The sequence below is a fragment of the Rhinatrema bivittatum genome, chromosome 7 (assembly GCF_901001135.1).
Source record: "Rhinatrema bivittatum chromosome 7, aRhiBiv1.1, whole genome shotgun sequence".
Lineage (NCBI taxonomy): Eukaryota > Metazoa > Chordata > Amphibia > Gymnophiona > Rhinatrematidae > Rhinatrema > Rhinatrema bivittatum.
This window is the reverse complement of record NC_042621.1, coordinates 280,001,813-280,024,425: the sequence shown is the minus strand read 5'-3', so window position 1 is coordinate 280,024,425 and position 22,613 is coordinate 280,001,813. Positions and strand designations below refer to the sequence as shown.

The following is a 22,613-nucleotide window of genomic DNA, read 5'->3' as shown; positions in this document are numbered from 1 at the left end:
TGTAATACACTTATGAATCGCTTTCACGAGTTGCACACCCTTCATCAGGTCAGTGAAAAATGAGCTACAGGTGATGTTGCCTGAATATAAAAGTAGATGGTTGGATTACAATATCAGTGTTTGCTATAAAAGTCATACATTTTGCACTGTCCAAAGGGAGGGAATAATCTCATGGAAGCTAGCCCTAAATGTATTGGATTAATCCAATAAAAAAGTAATCACATCCAATTTGTTGCTGATCTTTATTTCTGTGCATTTAAGTGAACAAACAGGGTAACTGCATGACTTCATTCAACATAGGATGAAAGAAACACCCAGAAATGCTACCCAAAGAAGAGAGACCTACAACAGATAGGATGATTCAGCACTCGTTCCAGCTGTGCTCGCAAAGTAGATCCCTATCGTAATTAGCTTGATTCATGGGAATTAAACATTAACATTAAAGGTCACCACAGTAACTTTTATTATTTAGTTACAGGCTTGTCCAAAATAAAGATCAAAATCTCTGCAAAAGGGTTTTTATGAAATTATTTATCACAATATCTTTCTGGGCTAATTTTTCTCTCCATCTGGTTAACAGATCACACTCTACTTAGAAATAATGTACCATAAATACATTTTTTAAGAGCATGAAAGTGCTATATGCTTCAGTGCCTCACACAGTAACTTGGTTGTATCCCTTGCAAAATAGTCTGTTTACTGGAAAAAAAAAAATTAGGACGACTAAGAGCTCCTTTAAAGCAGCAGTAGTAGGTAGATTCTTCGTCAAGATGTTTCTTGGTTTTCTTTTCTGTTTAGATCCTGTTCATAGCTCTCTTCTCCTTTTGGTCGCACAGATTTTAGTTTGCATATTTTCAGACTTTTTGGAAAAAAAAGAGCATAATTTTTATTGTGGTCACATCTCTTGTTTAAAAAAAAAACCTCTTCTCCAGTGATGACTACATAGGTTTCTGATAAGGATCAGTCCAACCGCACTTTGGTTTATTTAGAGACATAATGGTGCGCGTGGCTAAGTAGGAGGTATTTTAGAAAACTTTGATCACTAATTTTACTTCAGGTCTAAAATAAAAATCAGAATATAAAGAGTGTTCTTAATAATTCTGAAGGTGCGAACTTCCCAGGGAACACTTTAACATTGTGCTGCTCATACTGATACTTTAGGTCTTGATTTTCAAAGCAACTTACACACAAAACCCTATTTTATGCATGTACGTGGTACTTTGAAAATCAATTTGCGGGGACTGTATATATAAAAGTACGCATCAAACTCCATTTTGCACTTGCTTTTACCTGCATTAGTAAGAGGCATTCCAGACAGCGGAGTCTGGATTTTCAAAGAGATGCACATGCAGAAATTTACATCTGTATAAGTGCATACAGGAAAACCCCACAAAGTTTCACTTTGAAAATTTGGCAAAGTCTGCAGGTACTTCATCCCTACACGAGCTGCTATAAAATGACTCTCTCCATATTTAGGAGAGAAAAAAGAGAAGATTCTTAGTTACTTTTCTCTTTTCAGGAATTTAAAGTAAACTTCACACTGGATTTAGAAGAAAGCTATACCTTCTGTGCACTATGTTACAATTCAAAGATACTCCCGACAACTCGTAATACTCACCTAGGATCAAACAAACATTTTCCTGCCGAGGCATTTTTTTAAGTAGCTCACCCTGCAATTTCCCTGAATCTCTAGAATCAGTTTGTTGCCAAGAAAATAAAAAATGTCCACCCGCTTGGTAGATCTCATTGGTCCATATTCCATCACATACAGTTCCATCCCTTTCCATGTGAGGTAACTTGTCACATTGCTCCAGACATAGCTGCTTCCCGGAGTTTAGATAACTCGCAGGAAACTAATCAAAGAAATTCAAAAGCAATGACTTAGCTGTAGAGGATCGATTACTGTTTGCTGTGTTTACATCTGCAGTACTGAAGTGCACAGATATTGCAGCTTTCTTCTGAAAGGTTGGAGATAGGCAAAATGATCCAGGCATTTTGTTTATTGGTTTACACACTGCCTCTCCGGTTGCAAAAACCCTTGCGATCATAAACCCCACCTCTAATCCAAGTATTCAGCCATGGGGTGGGCAGGCTTTATTGGTCCCTAATGGTTCATCACAACTAACACAAATACTTGGACTAAATTCAGCCTTTCTAACCACGACCATTTCACCCAACTCTAGAAGATATATTTGAGCTGGCAAAGTATATGAGCAACAGTCAGTCTGTATTAATAGACATGATTCTGGGGGCAAACAGACTGGCATCTCTAAGAACACTGTGCAAATTGTAATCCTATCAGCTCCAAAACATGTCTGTCTGAGGCAGGCAACAGGCTCATTTAAAAATAGCAATTTAATATATATATTGCTTTTAAAGTTTTAGTTTCTTCTATAAAATTCACTTGAATACACAAAACATAGGAAACTGTCCAGCACAGAGGGCTGCCAGATGCTAAGCCATTATCTTGGGGGGCTGCTTAATAGCAAAGCCCCCGCCTTTAAAATGAGGTGCATCCACTTTATGGCGTTGCACTACAGATGGTCCCATATCAGTCAGCGTCTTTTCCTTCTCCCTGGAAAAAAAAAAAGAGGCACATTTTACTTTCAGCATCAACAATCTTGTGAACAATGCACATTTTTAACATGATGATTAAATCCTATTTTAGTTTAACAAGCAAACTAAATCCTAAATTTCTTAAACTGCAAAAAGCCTATAAAGCTTGTTAAACAGCTTTTATTGCGCAATATTGTGCGATATTCATGTCACGCAGCATTTCGGCCACAAACATGCCCCTATTATGTTAGCTGCTTAACATGCGATATACATGCATGAATTTCGCAAATCCATACAAAGCAGTTAATACATACCTAATTCTATGCTAATAATATAAGGGTAGATTTTAAAACGTGCGTGGGCTACCCTGTGCGTACACATGGATGCCCGATTTTATAAAGTGCGCGCGCAGGTGTGCACATGTTATAAAATCGGGGGTCGGCGTGCACAAGGGGTGCATAATTGTGCAACTCGCGTGCACGCCGATGCCCGCAGCCTTCCCTCGTTCCCTACCCCCTACCCTGACCTTCCTACCCCTTCCCCTAGACTTCCCTCCCCCTAACCCTAACCTAACCCTCCCCCAAATTTTTATTTTACCTGTTGCACCTGCCTGGAGGCACCCCGCCCACTCCCCCAGGACATAGGCGCTTGACCGGGCCTTTTAAAATAGGCCCGGCGCGCATAAGGCCGGTCACACGCGTAAATCCCCGGGATTTACATATGTGACTTTTTAAAAATTCGAGTCATAGTGTGGCTGACTTAGAAAAAACATGAGTCCCATTATATTTTTGCATTTGAAGGAGGTTTAGATATTTTATCTCAGCAGCATTGAGATGCTACTACCAGTCCCGATGATCCTATAGTAAAATTTAAAGGGCCCGGAGGCCCAAAACTACACCCCCGCCCAAGTTTAAAATTCCTCTCAAGGGGGTCTCGAAACCTCTGCTCACCCTTCTGCTGCCTTTCAAGGTGGAGTGGACCTTTAAAAGTAAAAAAACAAAAAGCCTCATAGTCATGTGGCAAGGCCACACCCCTTCTCAAACCCCTCCCCTTTTATCTAACCCCCCCCCCCCCCCTTGTTCCAACTAAATCCCTCTCCTCTTTCAAATCCCTCCCTGCACCAGCTGACACCCATCCAAACCCTGCCTTCCTGAAGCAGACCAGAATCCCTTGTGCCATCAAAAAAGAACATGGTGGTCTAGAGGGGCCTCCCAGAATCCCACCCCCCTCTCCATCTGTGAAGAGTCATTGGTGGCTCAGCAGTGGCCCAGACCAGGCCCTAGCTCCAGGCCGGTTGATACCATCTTTCAAAATGTCGCTAACTGGTCTTTGCCCCATCACCACCAATGATTCTTTGTAGAGGTAGAGGGAGGTGGGGGGTTCAGGGGTTCCCCTAAACCACCATATCCTTTTTTGATGAAGGGAAGAGGAAGAGGAAGGGGTCCCACTAGGCATCAGGGATTCTGGTCTATTTTGTGAAGGGAGGAACCGATGGGATGCCAGCTGGTGTGGGGGGGGGGGGGGTAGTGGAGGGGGGATTTGGTTGGAATGGAGGGGGGTCTGGGAATGGGGAAGAGCATTGCCTCGCAATTAAAGGTTTTCTTGTTTTAATTTTAGAGTCCATGTCACCTTGAGAGGCTGCGGTGGGTTGGGCATGGGTCTCGGGAGTCCCCCGGGGAGGAATTTAACTTTGGGAGCACAGATTCTGGCCGCAGGGCCCTTTAAAATCAAGGCAGCGCTGTGCAAAGCTGCCATCACAAGTTTTTTAGGGGTGCATCACGTTATTTTTTCTTGCTGAGGTTTTCCATGTGAAAAAATAATGCGAGGATACTGACGTAATATTTTCTTGGGGCAAGACACAATATCACGGGGACGCCTCTCCTGCGATAAAATATGACAGATTGCTAAACCTCCCTAGAAGTTGCCTATTCTGAATATATATGATTATGTTTACATATTCAGCAGAAACATACAACTGATTGCTATTAATGGCATTAAGTATCTCTTTACAAACTATACCGTGTAATCTGAGTCTTTGAAGGTATAATTATGAATAAGTTAAACTAATTTTATTTTTTCCAATCAGAACTTCTAAAGTATGTATTCAGAATTCATAATCCAGTCAAATATGTTGGTTTCCCAGTCTTTATACTGGAAATCTCAAGGTATTGTAACTAGAAACCAAGGAAGAGAGGGGGGTGAAAGAGAAAAAGAGAGGAGGGGAAGGGTAGTTCACGTGAAGGAGAGATCTTCAGAAGAAGGGGCAGAGGTAGGATTAGCAATGAAATCAGGGAATAGGGGAGACAAAAGAAGGATATTGTGGATAGCAGTGTACATGGGTATGATATGAATTTTATCTTGCTATTGTTTGTTTGTACAATACCACAAACATCTGGATTAACCAGTCATGTAGGTTTTATTCTACCTATGAGGACTATTTTTACATTTGCCATGTCCTCTGAGTTTCACATTTTTTCCCCTCTAGTGTTTTGAGAACATATACTGTATTCAAACTCAAAACGCCAATTTGCAGCAGCGTAGTACAAACGTTCACATGCAGTAATACAGTTATAAAAAGGAGCAGGCGGTGAATTATGTCTGGCCAGACCTCTCCATCATTAACCCCCAAAGTCAATTTTTTGTTAGCATTTCTCAAAGCTACTGTGCACACATCCACCTCTGTGAAATATATTTGAAAGATATATGGCTACTAGCTTTCTAAAGGACCTCCCAACGCATGAGTATATTCAAAAGGCAGAATACAAACGTCCAGGCATATATCCCAATACCAGCTGGTGCTTCAGACACTGACTGCCTCAGGGGGAAATGGGACTTATCTGAATGTGGTAATCAATGCTGGGTCACCCTCTTCACCTGCAGTGGTCAACACTGGGTCTAAAACCTCTCTGTCTAAAATGCTATAGTTTTTGGCCTCTTTTGATTTTAATTTGAAAATCTGTTCAAAAGCAGCATGTTTTTTCTCATAGTGGAAATTAAAGCAACATCTGCATTGGCTAATATATATATATATTTTTATTTTTGTATTTCTGTTATGTGGTTTTAGTAATTTTCAGAACTAGATGACATAAGTTGATATGATTCCCTCTTGTCATCTTTCTTATGATCAGTCTGTTTCTTTGTTCTTCCCGAAACTGTTTAGATTTTTTTTTTACTACTTATAAACTACTTATTATATGGCTTTTTATATTCACATTTTGTACCTATGATTTTTTTGTGCTTAAGGTTTTTAATATTTTGTATCAAATCACTTTATTTTTCTAATTTGTAAACCGCCTTGAGCGATTTTGGTAAGGCAGCATTGAAGTTTAAATAAACAAATAAAGAAATACATTCACTTCAGGCTCTCCAGCATCCCAATGTCTTAGCAGTGTTGAAAAACAAAAGGAATTTTCGGTGTGAAAGCTTCGTAATCACAAAATGGAATAGTTAAAGAAATACTACGAATGTCTTTTGATAGGTATGGCAGAAATCAAAAACTGGGTTCAGATTAGGTCCTCCTATAATGATGCCTGACAGTATTAATTTAGCTATGCATATCAATGAAGGTGAGTGATTGTAATGCTACCAATCATTAGCAGAGCTAATAAGTAAGTCACAATCTTAATGATGTTCAGCCTAACACCAAGTCTTAACATAAGGTACGCAAGCCTAAAGCAGAGTAATTCATAACTTATTCAGGATCCAGAGTACAGCAGACTGCCTCAAGAATAATTTCTGAAGACAGTGCAGAGACAGGAGAAAATTCAATCTGAAGTGAACTTGGAAAGTGACCCAGAACGAGTCAAACAAAAACTGAATAAGTAACAGGATGTGAAGGACCCTGGAACCAACACACGAGGGACCTCTTGCATTTGAGCAGGTCCAAAAGATAGAGGGAAACGACTAGGAAGAGGGAGAGCCAAGCCAGTGGTCTGGGACGAGTGCTTTTACTACACAGCCTAAAAGAGCATAAGCGAGGAGAGATGGAAACAACTTGCTAGTTTCCTAATCCTTTAGTGCCAATGTCCTGCAACCGGCTTATAGCCACCTAATGGGGGGGTCATCTAAGGTTACAGAAGACCAGATTTGCCACAATTTTATTGGCCAGAAATGTCCCAGCATCTTTTGCTGGTTCTGCCAAGCCTGTCAGCTGCCCAGCAGAAAGAAGCAGCTGTTTGTGCCCGTGGTCCTCCTTCCTATCACGGAGACACCTTAAGAGTAGATCAGAATAATATCTATTGAAAGGTCACTATGGGATACTAATATATCCTAGTGATATATCCTAGTAAAATTGGCTTTTACCTGCATAAATCTGGCACTTTAAATATAACCCCCTTTCAGGCCGATACAGTACAGTGCGCTCCGACGGAGCGCACTGTTAGCCTGCTATTGGACGCGCGTTTTCCCTTACCCCTTATTCAGTAAGGGGAGGAAAACGCGCGTCCAACCCACGGCACCTAATAGCGCGGCACCTAAAAGCAGTAAAAACTGCTTTTCTGTGCACCCTCCGACTTAATATCATGGCGATATTAAGTCGGAGGTCCCGAAGAGTAAAAAAAGTAAAAATAAAAACAAAAAAAATTGAATTCGGCCCGCGGCTGTCGGGCCGAAAACCGGACGCTCAATTTTGCCGGCGTCCGGTTTCTGAGCCTGTGGCTGTCAGCGGGCTCGAGAACCAATGCCGGCAAAATTGAGCGTCGGCTGTCAAACCCGTTGACAGCCACGGCTCCTGTCAAAAAGGAGGTGCTAGGGACGCTCTAGTGTCCCTAGTGCCTCCTTTTGCCCGGATCTACCGCCGGGCCTAATTTAAATACTGCATTGCGCGCACCAGCGAGTGGCCGGTGCGTGCGCCAGGAGAGCGGGCGTTCGCCCACTCTCCCGCAGACTTTACTGTATCGGCCCGTGTGTGGGGTAACTATGTCCACACAACATTTTTGTGCAGTCAGTTATCCAGACAAAAGGGGCAGGAATGGAGGCATGGTAAAAGGGGGCAAACATATTTAGCCAGAAAGCAACACATTGAGAGCTATCCAGTTGAATTTGAATAGACAAGTTGGTCCACACAAATAGCAGGCTTAAACTTATCCAGATAAAGTTAAGTGGAACACATATCCAGATAAGTTCCATTGAATATTTGAATAAGGATATTTGGATAATTTAACTTACTCTATGTTTTTTTTTAATATGGATCTCTTTGTCTCCCAGATCATGAACCAACTATTCATATTCATGAAGGTCAAATCCCTCTGAACCTCAGAGTGGTGCTCTGGTAGAAATGTTTACTAAAATCCTGAAAAAAATGCTTTGAAAGTTTGCAAACAGAAATGGAAAAGACTGGGATACTCCATTTTCCTTTCTACTATTTGCAGTATGCAAAGTACCCTAAGCATTCAAGGGCTTCTTTCTATTCTCCTCTTAAATGGAAGGAGACCATGAGGCATTCTTGACATTGTCAAAGAAATATGGGAAGAACATAAGTTCTAAATAAGGAATGCGATCAACTACATTGTTACACTTCAAGAGTGCCCCCCAAAGGTTTGACAGGTGGTACAGATCCACCTCGAGGAGGCCCAGGCCCAACAAGTTTCTATTGGTTTTCTACTGGAAAGCCCAATCCTGCTCCTTTGAAACTGGTAACCGGGTTCTGTGTTGCTCCCTTCCTCAGAGAGAATATTACTCGCCAGATGGTAGGGACCATAAAAATATTATGGAAAAGCTGAGTCCTACAAATTGCTAGATACACTAACATGACTAAAGGAAAAAGTCTCAACTCTTATACATTAATCTGCTGAAAAAATAGGTCCCATCTAGTTGCAATCTGGTGTGTCCTGAGTTCCCTAAAAATGACTTAGTCCTGTACCATGCACAAGGAAGGGAATTCAACTGTAACCCTAGAAGACCAACTGTTGCCTCAGCAAAGAAGGAAGCTCATTCAGCAAAACCAGGAAGTACCAGGGAAGACCCACCTCTTCCCCTACGATATCCACAGAAGGAGATGGTCTTCTGACAGAAAACCTATCAAATCTCTGAGGCCAAGAGGACTGCCATCTTCCAAGAAATCAAGATGATGCAACAACTGAGTGTCACTAAAGAGCCCACTATTGACTAGAAATATCCCATTGTATTAGTCCCAAATCCAGATGAAATAATTAAATTTTCTATTGGTTTTCAAAAGTGAACAAGTTATCAAAGCTAGATGCCTACCTAATGCACAGGACTGATAAATGGATCAAATGATTGGGCAAGACCAAGTTTATATCAACTTTATATTTCACTAAAGCCTAGTGGCAGTTGCCACTCACTTCTACCTTCAACAAAAAAATGGCATTTTCCAGTCCTGAAGCTTTCTTCTACTTCATCATTCCAGCTTCTAGACTTCAAGGAGCTTTCACCACATTCCAGCATTTCAAGGACCACCTGTTATACAAGCAGCATCCCTATTCCTCAGCTTACCTCAATGATGACATCTTTAGTAAAAACCGGAAAGACCGCTTGAGGCACCTCCAACTGGCCCTAATACCCTGAACTAAGACGCCTCATCACAAATCTGAGAAAATGTGTGCTAGGCTGCTGGAAGTACAATATTTGGGGTTTTCCCACCTAGGAAGAGAGCAGGTTAGATCCGTTGTCGGAAAGGTAGATGCAATTGCAAATATCTTTACTTCACCCCCATCCCCCCTCCCGTTCCCCAGACAAAGAAACAGATCAAGCTCTTCTTGGGTCTGATCCAGAAATACTAAAGTTAAAAATTCAAAAAAGAGATGTTTTGGATTGCAAATAGTTGTATGACTCCATTATTAGATTCTTCTAGTCTATGCTCATCAGTGGCTGAGATGTTGGCTGATCATTTTGGGGATAATATGTGCAAACCTTATACCAATTTTCAAAGTGTGTTTACACAAATAAGTCCACTTTGAAAATCATCCCAGCAAAACTATGAACACACAATTGCACATGCTATTTGGTGTGCATAATTGGCCAAAAGAATTTACGGCATACTTTTTAAAATAAAATAGTTTGTGCAAGTCCCAACTTTTCTTCACCTACTGGAAGGTCTCTTCCCTATGCATGTGAACATGTGCACATGGATAATTTTAAGAACGTATGGGCCATGCCATTCCTGCAGGTGTGCAGGATGAGTGACTGGGGCTGGGAGTCCAAGGCTGGCTGAGAGGGGGGGGGGCAATGCTGTGGATTGCAAGGCTGAGGGTTCAAGGTTGGCTATGGAGATCTGAGGCTGGGGGCAAGGGGTGTGAGAATGGTTGTGTGGTCTGAGACTAGGGGCTGAATGGTTGGGGACTGAGGCTGGCTGGGGGGGATGAAGTAAGGGGCTGGGGTCCAAGGCTGAGAGTTTGAGGCTGGCTGGGGGGATTGAGGTTAGGTGGGGGCTTAGGTCCTCTCCGCATCCTTTGGCCTTTGGTAGGGTGAAGAGAGCGGGAGGAAGGTGTGGCATGGGAATGTGTTTCTTAGATTCAGGATACAGTCCTTGTCTCCAAGACCTCAACGGGGAGGTTATTCTATGCATCCACTATCCTCTCTATAAAGAAATATTTGCTTAGATAACTCCTGAGTAAACCCCCTTTAATCCTCATCCCATGATCTCCAGTTCTACAGTCTCCTTTCCTTTGGGAGGGGAATGCCTGCCTCTTCTGCATGGAAACCTTAAAAGTATTTAAATGTTTCTAACATATCTCCCCTACCCTGCCTTTCCTCAAGGGCATACATGTTTAAATCTTTTAGTTTGTCCCCATATGCTTTAAAATTATGAGCACTGATCATTTTAGTAGCTACCCTCTAGACCAAGAGGTCTCATCAGGGACTTATAACGAGGTAATATCACCTCCTTTTTTTCTGTTGACCATTCCTCTCCCCAGAAGGCAGCCAAGCATCCTTCTAGCTTTTACTATTACCGTATCCACCTCTTTGGTCACCTTAAAAATCAGCCGATATGATTACCCCCAGATCCCGCTCCTCTTTCATGCTTAGAATGTCATTGCTCCCTTGGGTTTTTGTAACCCAAATGCAGGACTCTGCATTTTATAGCATTAAATCTCAGCTGCCAGACTCTAGATCGTTACTTGAGCTTGACTAGATTCCAGGTGCTAGGCAAGGGCTGGGGCAAAGTACCACATGGGTGTGGTGGGAGGGGTCATTTGTGGGCCTCTAAGCCTCCATGTCGTTCTTGTGGATGTTGGGGATCGGCTGGCAGTCCCCTTCCAATGGCATAAAAGTTGTTATGCTCTTGGGAGGGGAATGCCAACTGATCCCTGAAAACTCTACACAGGGTGCACGTCTGATTACATGCACTGGTGCTGTTATCTTTTAGACCTAAGACACTGGTAAACGCTGCTGAGCAGAAGCACCTGTCTTTGGAAGGAATCACTCAGGTCAGAAGCTCAAACCTGAGATACAAGGGTGAGGACTTCTCTACTGTGACTTTTATAATGATAGCTCCCGGAATTGAAGGGACAAGGGCTATTGTTTTGCCTTGCCTAAACAGCCAAGGATTGTTAAGGGCCATAGGCTCTGTAATGAACTGAGAACTTGCTAGAAAGTTTGTAAAACTGAAACTGCCTGCTTCTCATCTCTGCCACCACGCCCCTCCTGGTCACCCTGTACTTAGATTTCTAATTGTCATTCCAGCCCTCTTGGGATTGATTTTACTTTTAAGCACATGGGACTACATATTGCTGGCAATAAAGAAGGAAAAGAAACGAAGCAAAAGCAAGGGCTAGATTAGTCATGCACCAATTAAAATGCAATTTTCCTTTGCCCAGATTACTGGGATATCTGGTTATGCTAGAAAATGTCTAGATATATTATACAAGGAACCTGCTTTACCTCTACATTACAGTGCCTTCTAAAGAACACAGGAACAAACACTGCTTTTGCTGCTGAGTACAGCCTTAAGTGCAATGTTATTTAGAAAAAGAGATGCATTTAAAAAAAAAAGTATCAATAAGCAAAGCATCCTCCGATTTTGTTTTCTATCAAAAATGGCCATAATGACTGGCACAGCTCTGTATGCTTTGAAATGAAGTAATAACAGGAAATTAATTCTGCTAAGTGCACACAGCATTACCGGATTTCTTTATTCCTGTTGCAGACAAGAAAAAAATGCAAGCATGTTAGATTCAAACTTTGAAGATTAAATTTGTTTTCTAGAGGACTCTTATCTGCTAGAAATGGTTTAGTAGATAGTATGGGAGCCTCATGTATTGATCATTTAGCTGTCGCAGCCCATTAGCAGTGTGTTGCTGCTGATATTGTAGTTCCAGGTATCCAAGCTGCTCTATGTAATCTGCACATGGACAGGGATCATTTTTTATAGCGATGTGGCAATTACCAGGACTCATTGCAATATATATTATGAGATACAGTTCTGTCCCTTATGAATTGCTGGCAATCTCTGGCATCCAGTATTTTTCCCATGGCAGACTCCGTTTGTAGCCTTTCCGTTAAGCATGATTACAATTCTTAATATCATCTCTGAAAACCAAGCAGTTGCAGATTACTAATTACTTTTGGACTACATGAGCAGGAACAGGGTGCCAAAAAGAGGAGAAGGAAGAAAAGCATTTTATTGGCCAACTTTATCAGGTAAGGATTGTGCCACATCCGCTACAGAGCATGGGATTGAAATGTGGAGATTATTTTCATCTCTAGAAAGAAGTCAAGTTATTTCATAAAGTCAGTTTATTAAATGAATCAGAACAATTGTTTCAGCTATAGTGCAAAGATTAGTGCTTGAATCTCCTTCCACGGCCAGGCACATCAGGTTAGTGATATGCTTGGGGTCCTAGGTGCGCCATTGTGGCAATCCCTGCTGGTGGAAAGAAAAAGATTTTTTCCCTCGGCCCTTGCTCAAGGAGGAAACTTACTGTCTCCCAGATCTGTCATCTGGGAAGCGGTGAATAAAGGAGGGAGAAAATGGAGAATGAAAATATACATTGGAATAGAAGCATAATGGCAAAAAAAGACCATATGATCTGCCCATCTCTACAATTCATTATTTGAAATACGTAACTTAGTATGAAGGCAGCCCCTTTGAGGGGCCTAACTACGTCTTCCTGCCCCTTGAACTTTCGCGTCAGGTCGACCTGTCCTCTGCTCACAATTAACCTAGATTTCCCCCAAGGTTTGTAATGCTCCTTTGCCCCTCCCTTTGATCTAATCCAACCACTGCAGTGACAATTGTTTGACCAGTGGCTACAGGGCAGGGCTCCCTCTGGAACCCAGTACATGTGTACCATGGGTCTGAGCACTGGAGGCTACCGTTGCACAATGGCTGGGACTCCACAGCGTCCTCAATCCCAGCCAGCCCAAGTTACAGACGTTAGGCTGGGAAATTGAACCCTGCTCTTCTGCATGGCAGCACACGACACTGACACTGAGTGAGCCACAGAGGAGTGCAGTCTCTTTTGAAACCAACATGACAGTAAGCAATAACCACAACTGTACCAGTGATCCATAGCAATAAGACCTAGTAATGATCGAAAAAATAAAAAAAAATCATATAAATTAAGGCCAAGGGATTTTCATCCAACAAACTTCTTTCATTATCAGATACATTTGTTAGATTTCATACTTAGTCTGTTGTTCCTTGCGCTTCTGGATAAGGTATTTCTTCTTCACGTTTTGAAGCTCATTAGCAAGCCTTTCAATTTCATATTTATACTCCTGGCTTTGGGACTCGTACATGTTCAGTTCGGAGGATAAGGCCTGGCAAGGAAAAATGGCAATGATGAATGGGGGAGGGGAACACCTTCTGAAGACAGGTCCCTAAGGGCTTGATTCATCAAGGTCTTTTCCCATAGACACAACATGGAAGAAAAGCCACAATCAGGGTTTCAGGAGCATTCTGAAAGGGTGCCACCCCTGGAACAGCTGCCACCCCTGGAACAGCTGTTTCGTTCCAGCACTGTGCAGCTCTCGACGATCTGCGCCATGCAGTGCCTGAAGTCCCGCGCTGCTGTTATCACAGTCTTACAGGAGTGTGGCTTGAACTTGCTGAAAGCCGTGTTGTGCCAGAAGGGAACAGTTATTGGGGGGGCAGTGCCATTAGCCTGTCTGCCTGCCTTTGGTATGTGCATGCTGAAAGTTCCCAGAGGTAGGTTCTGTGGTTTTTGGTTATACAAGGATTCTTTGGCTAGAAAAAGGTTGAAAACCACTGCCTTGGTGACTCGGGCCCTCAATATTTGAATTAAACCCTGACATTTCTTGACTACTACTGAATATAATCTGAAGTAGGATTTTTAAAGTTGTTCAAGGCTATCATTTGTTAGACCCAAACCAGCTGGAAATTAGACTAATCTTGATTTAATATGCACCCTGCTCCCTTCTGCACAGCTGCTAATCGAGGAAGTTAGCAGGACCTCTCAATGGTATCTCTTAAGACTTAACAGCATCTTGTACCAGTTGGTTAAGATGTATGCAAAGGCAAAAGAATCAAAACCTGCTATTCAGACAAGCATTCCCCTGAACTCGCTAAGTATCCTCTCTTAACTATGAAAACAGTATTTTACTTGTATGTGCCATGTTTATCTTCCCTCTACTATGAAATTGGTGTACACTGTGTATTGCTACCTAGATACAGTTTTGCACTGTTCAGTTCCCAGATTTATGTTCTTATATCCCCTCCCCGCTCCCAGACACCCATACTGCAATTCACATCTTTCTTAAAAAAATCTGCCTTGTGCCCTTCCTAGGAAAAGGCAGAATGTCAAATGGAAATAAATAATTTATGAAACATGAGCTGATCATAAAACACACATATCTGATATAGGTATATCAATATTAAAAAGAGAACTGGTAATTAATCACCTACATTTTCTATGTCATTTACCTCTACCTGACATCTTTATATTTGGAGGCTTGGATTCTGAATTACAAGGGTTAGAGAAAAATACATTCTCAAGTTATTAAATTATTGTACCCAGTTTACAAAAAAAAAAAAAAAAAATAAATAAATAAATAAATATATATATATATATATATAAAAGGCTTGTGCCGGTTGGTCTGTCAATTGTGTCGGTCACATTATCATGTCTGTTGGCGGAACAGTGGAAGGTGAAAGTGCAAAGACAATATACTCTGTCAGCAAAGCATTGTCTCATATACACATGCGCGCACACACACATACACAGGCACACACTCCCCCACATACATACAGGCAGAGGCACACACACAGAGGTGATCAGACATCCCAAGCAATGCTGGGAAATGTTTGCCAGTATGCTCTGTCTGAGAAGCCCTGTCTCACGCTCCCATACACAAGGACAGGCAGGCACAGGCATACACACATAGGCACATGCAAGCTTGCAAAGTGCACACAAATGTGCATGCACACTCATGCTAGCATGCACGCTCCTGCAAGCATGCACAGACTTTGACATGTGGACACAATGGCTTACACACGCACACAGGCTTGCACACATGTAAGTACACCCACACACACACACATTCACACAAAGGCACATACACAGGCATTTATAGGCAAACATACACACACAAGCAAGCACACATATAGGCACAGGCTCCCTATGCACAAACACAGGCTGAGGCATCCCCTGACACACACAGGCTGAGGTTCCCATACACATACACAGGAAGAAGCCCCAACACACTCAGGCACACACAGAGGCTCTCCCAAACATACACAGACAGGCACCCACACAGACAGGCAAAGGACCCATATACACAAACACACAAACAGGCTGTAATATACACCAGACTATCTAAGCAACACCAGGAACTTTTCATTACTATATTATAAAACAGCAGTACTACTTCTCCTATGTAGCTTTTCCATTTGTGTGGGGTCCATGGTCCTAGCTAAGAGGTGGTAATTTCTCTGAACAATTGCTTTGTAGAGAACAAAAGTGGATTTTTACTCTCCATACATTGTCCCCATTTGGGCTTAATTTAGACATCGAGTGGGTATACTTTGTGTAGACAATAATTCATTCTGACATGACGTGTGATATAATAGTATGAGAGTCTCGGTTCTCCTATGTCTGTTATGTATTAGTGCTTTATACTGTTACATTACTGCTCAATTGGTTTCTTTATGTACCATCTGACTGCTTGTTTTGGATTACTGCTCTTTGGCGCCAATTTTGGCATTTTTGTTTGCTGTTGTATTTCCTATATGTATTATACCTTTCATATTGTCACACATTGGTTTTTTAAACTATGACATCGTTGCCTGTGAGCCGACTGGTCTACGTATTACGTGATTGGCTTAGCGGTATTTGGCGCCCGTGTTGGCATCTTTAAGTTCGCTGGTATGTATTCACCTTGTGCGTGGACTCCTGACATGAATTGAATGCACCTATAACAAGACAGCTGCTGCTGTTTCTTGCTGCTTAAACCCATCTGTGTTGTGTCCTTATTTTGTAATGAGCTTGTTTTTGTCTTTTATAGTGAATGAGCTACTGTTTCTCTGTCCCTTCCAACACAGCCTTCTCGGCAAAACATGGTGTCCAGATCAGGGAACACTTTGACATGTTAAATAAGAATGATTCTGAGATTCAGGAGTTCCTCTGAGTAAACATGAAAAGCTATATGAAAGTGTAAGGACTTATAGTTTTCTGCACTTTTGTATTCTTCTATTATACACGGAGTGTGGACTTACCTCCCATTGCATTGTTTGCCTAGCTAAACTCCACCATGCTACCCAATCAACCATGGTTATTTTGTTTGAGCCACAGACCTTGTTATACAATGACCACATCTTTTTTGGTCTGCCTCCAGGCCTTTTCCTGCATTTCTAGTACCTTCCTGCCACCTCTTTTCTTTCCAAATAATCCCATTAAAGTAGCACTTCTGCTTGTCTCAGTCCAGAATGAATTAGGTGGGTTGGTATTAGGTAGAAACCAGTCATAAAAACTGCACTGTCAGATCATTACTGACCCTAGCAAAATCAAAGTAGCAGTACTAGCAAATATGTTTTCCTTATATGTTTTTTATGTCACTAAGCAAGTTGAATTAGCCATTACACGTAGGTGATGTCATCCAGCAGCACTGAATGAGCATGTGTGGGAATTCCCGTATGGGTGTTGCCTTGTGAGCCTTCTCAGTCATTTTTTGTCTGAGCACTTGCATAGACATGAAGTCTGTCTCTAGGAATTTTTTCATAAAATCTATTTCTTCCTTAACAACTTATCTAATTCATTACTACAGTTGTTTTCCTTCTTTAATAGACCTTGGTCCTCAAGATGTCACAGAAGATGGTGAGTGGATTTAAGCAATGTATATGTGGAGAGGTAAGGTCCATTAAGGATGACCATGAGCTGTGGTTCTTGGTGTTTTATCTACGTGGAGCTTAAAGTCTCCTACAATTAAGGAAGTATCTGGTGATGGAAACACCTTAGCGAATAATTCAATCAGTGATGAGCAATCTTTTTGTAGTATCCTTGGAGGACAATAAACCAGTCCTATGTTTAGTTGAGGAGGTTTTAGAATTACCACTTCATAGGGAGAGTTAATCTCTACTTTGTAAGGTACTAGCTTAAGCTCATTTTTACAAATTATTAATAAACCCTCACCTTTTCGTTTAGGTCTAGGAAAATGAAATACCTCATAGTTAGGGTAGGAAATTTGGTTTAAGAGTACATTATCTTTGTCGTTCAGCCAAGGTTCTGAGATGCAACAAATAGTGGGATGTAAATCCTCTAGCAGATCATTAATCAAAGGGATTTTTTTGACAGACATTAAACATTTATTAGGAGCAGAGTAAACATTAAGCAGGAAGAGATAGCGGAAGAGTTAGTACTTATCATAAGGAAGACTAAGTTTGTGATCCTTCTTTGCTTCTTTCTTGGGGCACTCCTTAGATCTTCATACAGACCCAGTCCTAGCATAGGCTCAATGAAGCACATCTGATCCATGATTGTAAAGGGTACAATGGAATAAAGCACTTTGGGTCTGCACGAAGGGGTGCACAATGGGGCAAGCTCCTTTGTAGTGCTCCATGTGCGCGCCAAGAGCACATGCTCAAGGCTCTCAAGTGCCTTCGGCGTTGCCATCGTGCTCATCTTGGGTGGGCCCAACCGTCACAGCATTAGCGACTCCCTCATTCCAGGGGGGAGCATCCTCAGCATGTCCTCAGAGCTGCCAGTGCCAGTGAATGGGGCCGATCAAGAGGCCAGGTAGGCCATGCGCCTTGCTGGTTGTTTTGGTGATACCGCCATGCTGATCTTGTTGGTGGATGGGCAGGCCCAGCTGTTGCAGCGTTGGCGACTCCTCTGTATTCTGGGGGGGCGCATCCTCAGCACTGCTGGTGCTGGTGAATGGGGCTGGTCAAGAGGCCAGGTAGGCCATGCGCCTTGCTGGTTGTTTCAGCATCGCCCATAGGAATGAACACTTCTTCAGAACCACTTCTTTAGGCTGCTTCTTCATCTTACTCCATTGCAAAAGAGTCTTGCAGGTCAGAGTAATGGACTGCTCGGCACCACCTCAGCTTCTATTGGAGGAGCCTCCTCATTTGTCCTCATCTTTGTTACAATCTTGACCGTTTCATCAAGGATTCTACAAGCATATCTTCCAATCCACTGCTGGAGCCACTAGACCATACCTTGTCTCCAGAAAATCTCTCGTACTCAAAGTTCATTGAGAAGCTAGGAACTGCCCTGGGTGTCCATGTTCATAAGGACAAAGACCACTGTTCTGACCTACTGAGCTTTCTACAAATTCTAGATATTCCATCTGAACCAGTGGCATTACTTGTCCATACCATTCTTAATGCTCTAAAGATGAGAATGTGGGAGATGCCCATTTCTGGCATGCCAACCACAGGAAAACTAAACCTAAAATACAGGGTTCAACAAGCTTCATTCAGGGTTTGTTGTTCAACTGCCGCACCATTCTGTAGTGGTCGAATTCACAATGAAAAAGGTGAAGATACAGATCCATTCAAATTCACCACCAGGAACGGACCACAGATTTTTAGACCACTTTGGCATGAAAGTGTTTCAAACTTCCATACTGACTGCACACATTACCATTCACCAATTTTATGTTGTGCAGTATATTTATGATTTCATCCAAAAGCTAAAGTCTTTCTTCCAACCTGAAGAACGATCTACCAATTATCTTCAGCCATTTTTCAGTTCAGAAGAAGGCATCCACCACCTCCTCCGTTCAGACTACAAAACTTTCAATGCTTTTTCTAGAACCTCTATAACATCGATTGGAGCATGTCGCATGGTGTGCCTTCAAGCTAGAAGCATACGGAAGAATATTCATGAGAAGCTAGCAGACCTCCTATGTCTTGGGAATAACCTCTTTGGAGAAAGGTTTAGGGAGATAATCGCACATATAAAGGATCAGAACGTAACAGTTCAAATCCTCCTGATGGGCCTCGAACAACCATCTGCACTGAGAAGGCAGATGACCACTCCGGTCTTATCAACAATACCAAACTCAACCTTTTCCAAATCAACTTCAACAGTTCCAAATCAACTTCAACAGTTTCTTTTCACCAGGCCTAGACAAACAGAATACTGCCTCCAAAGACTACTCAATCAGCCCAGCCTAAGCATGGGCCCAATTTTTGATCCTCTCAGACAATCCATATCCATCTGTTCCAACCAGGGGAAGAATCCAACCTTTTCTGGACAGGTGGCACCACATAACCAAGGACCCTTAGGTCTTCACCAAATGTCTGGCAGTGGTAGCAGCACATTTACAATGCCATTTGCAATGCCAAGGGATTCAAGTCTTCCCTTATCTAGACCAGTTGTTCTCAACCAGTGTGTCGCCAAGCACATGCAGGTGTGTTTCCACACTTCCTGGTTCCCCACTGACCCAGCTGCTCTCCCTACCCGAGCAAAATAGGTCCTCCACCCAGGCTTAAAATGCTGATAGCCCGGTCAAAACGCAGCAGGACAGCTGGAGTCAGCGGCACCAGCATGCTCTCTTCTTCCTGCGCCCTGGAAGAGGAAGTGGTGAGCAGCGGGTGCGTGTGCAGGAAAAAGAGACCATGCTAGTATGGGCAGCATCGGCCCAAAGAAGAGAAGAGAGGTGCAGCTCAGAGAAAAATGAAGAACAACGTTAACCCCCACGGCCAATGGGACTCCTTTCTCCGCGAGGGCTGAAAGTAAAGGACGTTGCTGCTGCCTTTAGGGTTGGAAGTGAAGGAGGCTGCTGCTGTCGCTAATTCGGGGGGGGGGGGGGGAGAGTGAATGAATGAGCAAGTATATGTGTTTGCTGTATGTGTGAGTGAGACAGCATGTATGTGAATGACTGAGGCTTGTATTTGTGAAAGAGAGTATGTGTGTAATTGAGAGCCTGTGTGTGAGAGATAGCATGAATGGAAGTGTATGACTGAGAACCTGTATGTGTAAGTTTGTGATTGAAAACCTGTTTGTGTGAAAGAGAATGCATGTGTGATTGAGATCCTTTGTGTGTGAGAGAGATCATGTGTATGTATGATTAAAAGCCTGTGTGTATAAATAAGAGAGAGAGCATGTGTGTCTGTGTGTGACTGAAAGCTGGTTTAGGTGAGGGAGTATGTGAGTATGTGATTGAGAGCCTGTGTGTAAATGAGAGAAAGAGAGAGAGCATGTTTGTAAGCATGTGAATGAGAGACTGTGTGTGAGAGAAAAAGACAGCATGTATGTGTGCGATTGAAAGCCTGTATGTGTAGGCGTGAAAAGACAGACAGCATGTGTGTAAATGTGTAATTAAGAGCCTATATAAGTGACAGAGAAAAAGCATGTGTATATGTGAGCGATTGAGAGCCAGTGTGAGAGAGAGAGAGGAGAAAGTTGCAAGCAAACCATCCCTCCTCCTGCTAATTCAAAACAATCTCAGGGCACCTGGATATCAAATGTTCCCAGGTATGCAGAGCAAAACATTTTTTGTATCATTATTTTTCATTATTGGGCCTTTGTGTCTGCTATTTTGAAATATTTTATTGGTATCTAGAAATTTTTGATATGAGTTTTTAATTATTGGATATTCCATTCATCAGCTGTTTTGAAATAATCTGTTCTTTTTGTTAGTATGGTTTTGCTGCTATTGATTTTATATTTCTTGATTTGTTTTATAAGGACTGGTGATGTTTCTCTTTTTCCTTTGTTACACTGCATACAGAGACTCTGGCTTGTTGTGGTTTCCAGTTCAGTTTTTGTCTACATGTTTCTAGTTATGCATTTTGGTCTCTTTATTCTTTGTTAGATAAGGGTCAGCACATGTGATTCAGGTGAGGTTTTCTGCTGGTGTGTAGTTTCTGTGTAGGGCTCTATAGTAGCCTGACTTGTTCCGTTTTCCTAATAGGAGGTGTATTGATATCTTAAGACCTGGTGTAATATTTTAAGTGTTGCCTTTTCTTAAGTAAGGTGTTTACTGTTTGAGTACTGAAAATTGGTGCTGTTTTGGTGTGGGATGTTTACTATTTATGCAATTTCTGTTCAGTCAGTATATGTATCTTTCCCTTGTGTCATTCTTAACAATAAACAATAAATAATACTGGGCCTTTATTTTTTATTTCCGCCATGAATTGTAATGAGCAGTGTATCACACATTTGAGCGTGGTCTGTCAGGTGTGTCATGATGGGAAAAAGACTGAGAACCATTGATCTAGACGACTGGTTAATCATAGCAAGATCTCAAGAGGATGTGATAAAATGTCTATATGAAATGATCTCCCTCCTGCAGAATCTAGGTTTTCTTATCAACTTAAAAAAATTGAATCTAGTGCCCCCTCAAAAACTAAAATTTATAGGGGCGTGGATAGACTCAGCAGAAAGCGTTTCTATCCTCAGAATGAGCATCCGCCATGCATGCACTGAGTCGTAAATTGCTCTCCTCTCAGCAATCGACAGTGAGATTTCTGCTGGCCATACTTGGTCATATGGCAGTGGTTGTCTATATGATTCCACTGACCTGCCTGCAAATTCAATATCTTCAATGAGGCCTACATTGCCAATGAGATCAAATAACCCAGCCACTCTCCAATGTAGTCCAGATTCCTGGGAGACGGCTCAGGATCTCCTTCGAGAGGGTGCTCCCCTTCGTCAGCTTCTTTACCAAATAATACTGACAACGGACGCCTCAATAAAGGGATAGGGCACTCATGTTGGATCCTGTCAAACCCATGTTATTTGACCTCCCAAGGAAACTTGATATCAAATCATCCCTCAGGAATTACAAGAGATACGAAATGCATTGATTGTTGTTCATGCATCTTCTTTAGGACACTAGTATCCTGATTCAGACTGACAACCAGATGGCCATTTTTATGTCAACAAGCAAGGAGGAATTGGGTCATAGCCCCTCTGCCAGGAAGTGTTCAAAATCTGGCATTGGGCAGACAAGAATCGGGCCATCTTACATGCCGCATATTTCCCAGGAGTCTCCAACATTCAGGCAGATAGGTTCAGAAGAATTTTTCACCTACATAAGTGAATTCTATAACCATCGGAAGCAGAATAAATCTTCAGACTGTGGGATCAGCCATCAGTGGATCTATTTGTCTCAATGGAAAACAGCAAACTAAATCGATTCTGCTCAGGATGCTTTCCTCCTTGATTGGGGGACAAACCTCATGAACGCTTTCTCACCAGGACAATGCAAAATTTTCTTCAAGATTATGCCTGACTGATCCTCATAGCTCCAGTATGTCCCAGACAAGTATGGTATGCATATCTTGTATAATTTTCCAGCAGTCCTCCCATTTCTTTAAAAATAGATCCAGCTCTGTTGACTCAATAGAGTGGGACACTTTATCCTAACTTCTCAGCTCTCAACCCAACTTACCTACAGAGACTGTTGACATTTTAATTTCATCTAGAAAACCATCAGCTAGAAGGAATTACGCCTTCAAGTGGAAAAGATATTTCAAGTGGTGCCTGCAGAATGCATTCGACCCCCTTCTCATATGAGCCTCAGTATCTGCTACAATATCTTCTCCACCTTTCAAACTTAGGTCTCTATACTTCTTCGGTGCCAGAACACCTCAGTGCCATGGCAGCCTACCATAATACAATGAACAGCAAACCCATCTTCACTTATCCACTCATATCTCATTTCATGAAAGGACTGTGGCATGT

The 22,613-nt window shown here is 42.2% G+C and overlaps 1 protein-coding gene across 1 annotated transcript in view; it reads right to left on the bottom strand.

Moving 5' to 3' along the window:
• Positions 1 to 439: 439 nt before the first annotated feature.
• Positions 440 to 22,613, bottom strand: part of CFAP58 (cilia and flagella associated protein 58) — a 295,728-nt gene continuing 273,554 nt past the window's right edge. The window contains exons 15-16 of the mRNA XM_029610343.1: positions 13,145 to 13,278; positions 440 to 2,575 (exon numbers count right to left, since the gene is read on the bottom strand). Coding sequence (XP_029466203.1) covers positions 2,455 to 2,575; positions 13,145 to 13,278 — 255 coding nt within the window. The 3' untranslated portion in view covers positions 440 to 2,454. The remainder of the gene's footprint in view (positions 2,576 to 13,144; positions 13,279 to 22,613) is intronic.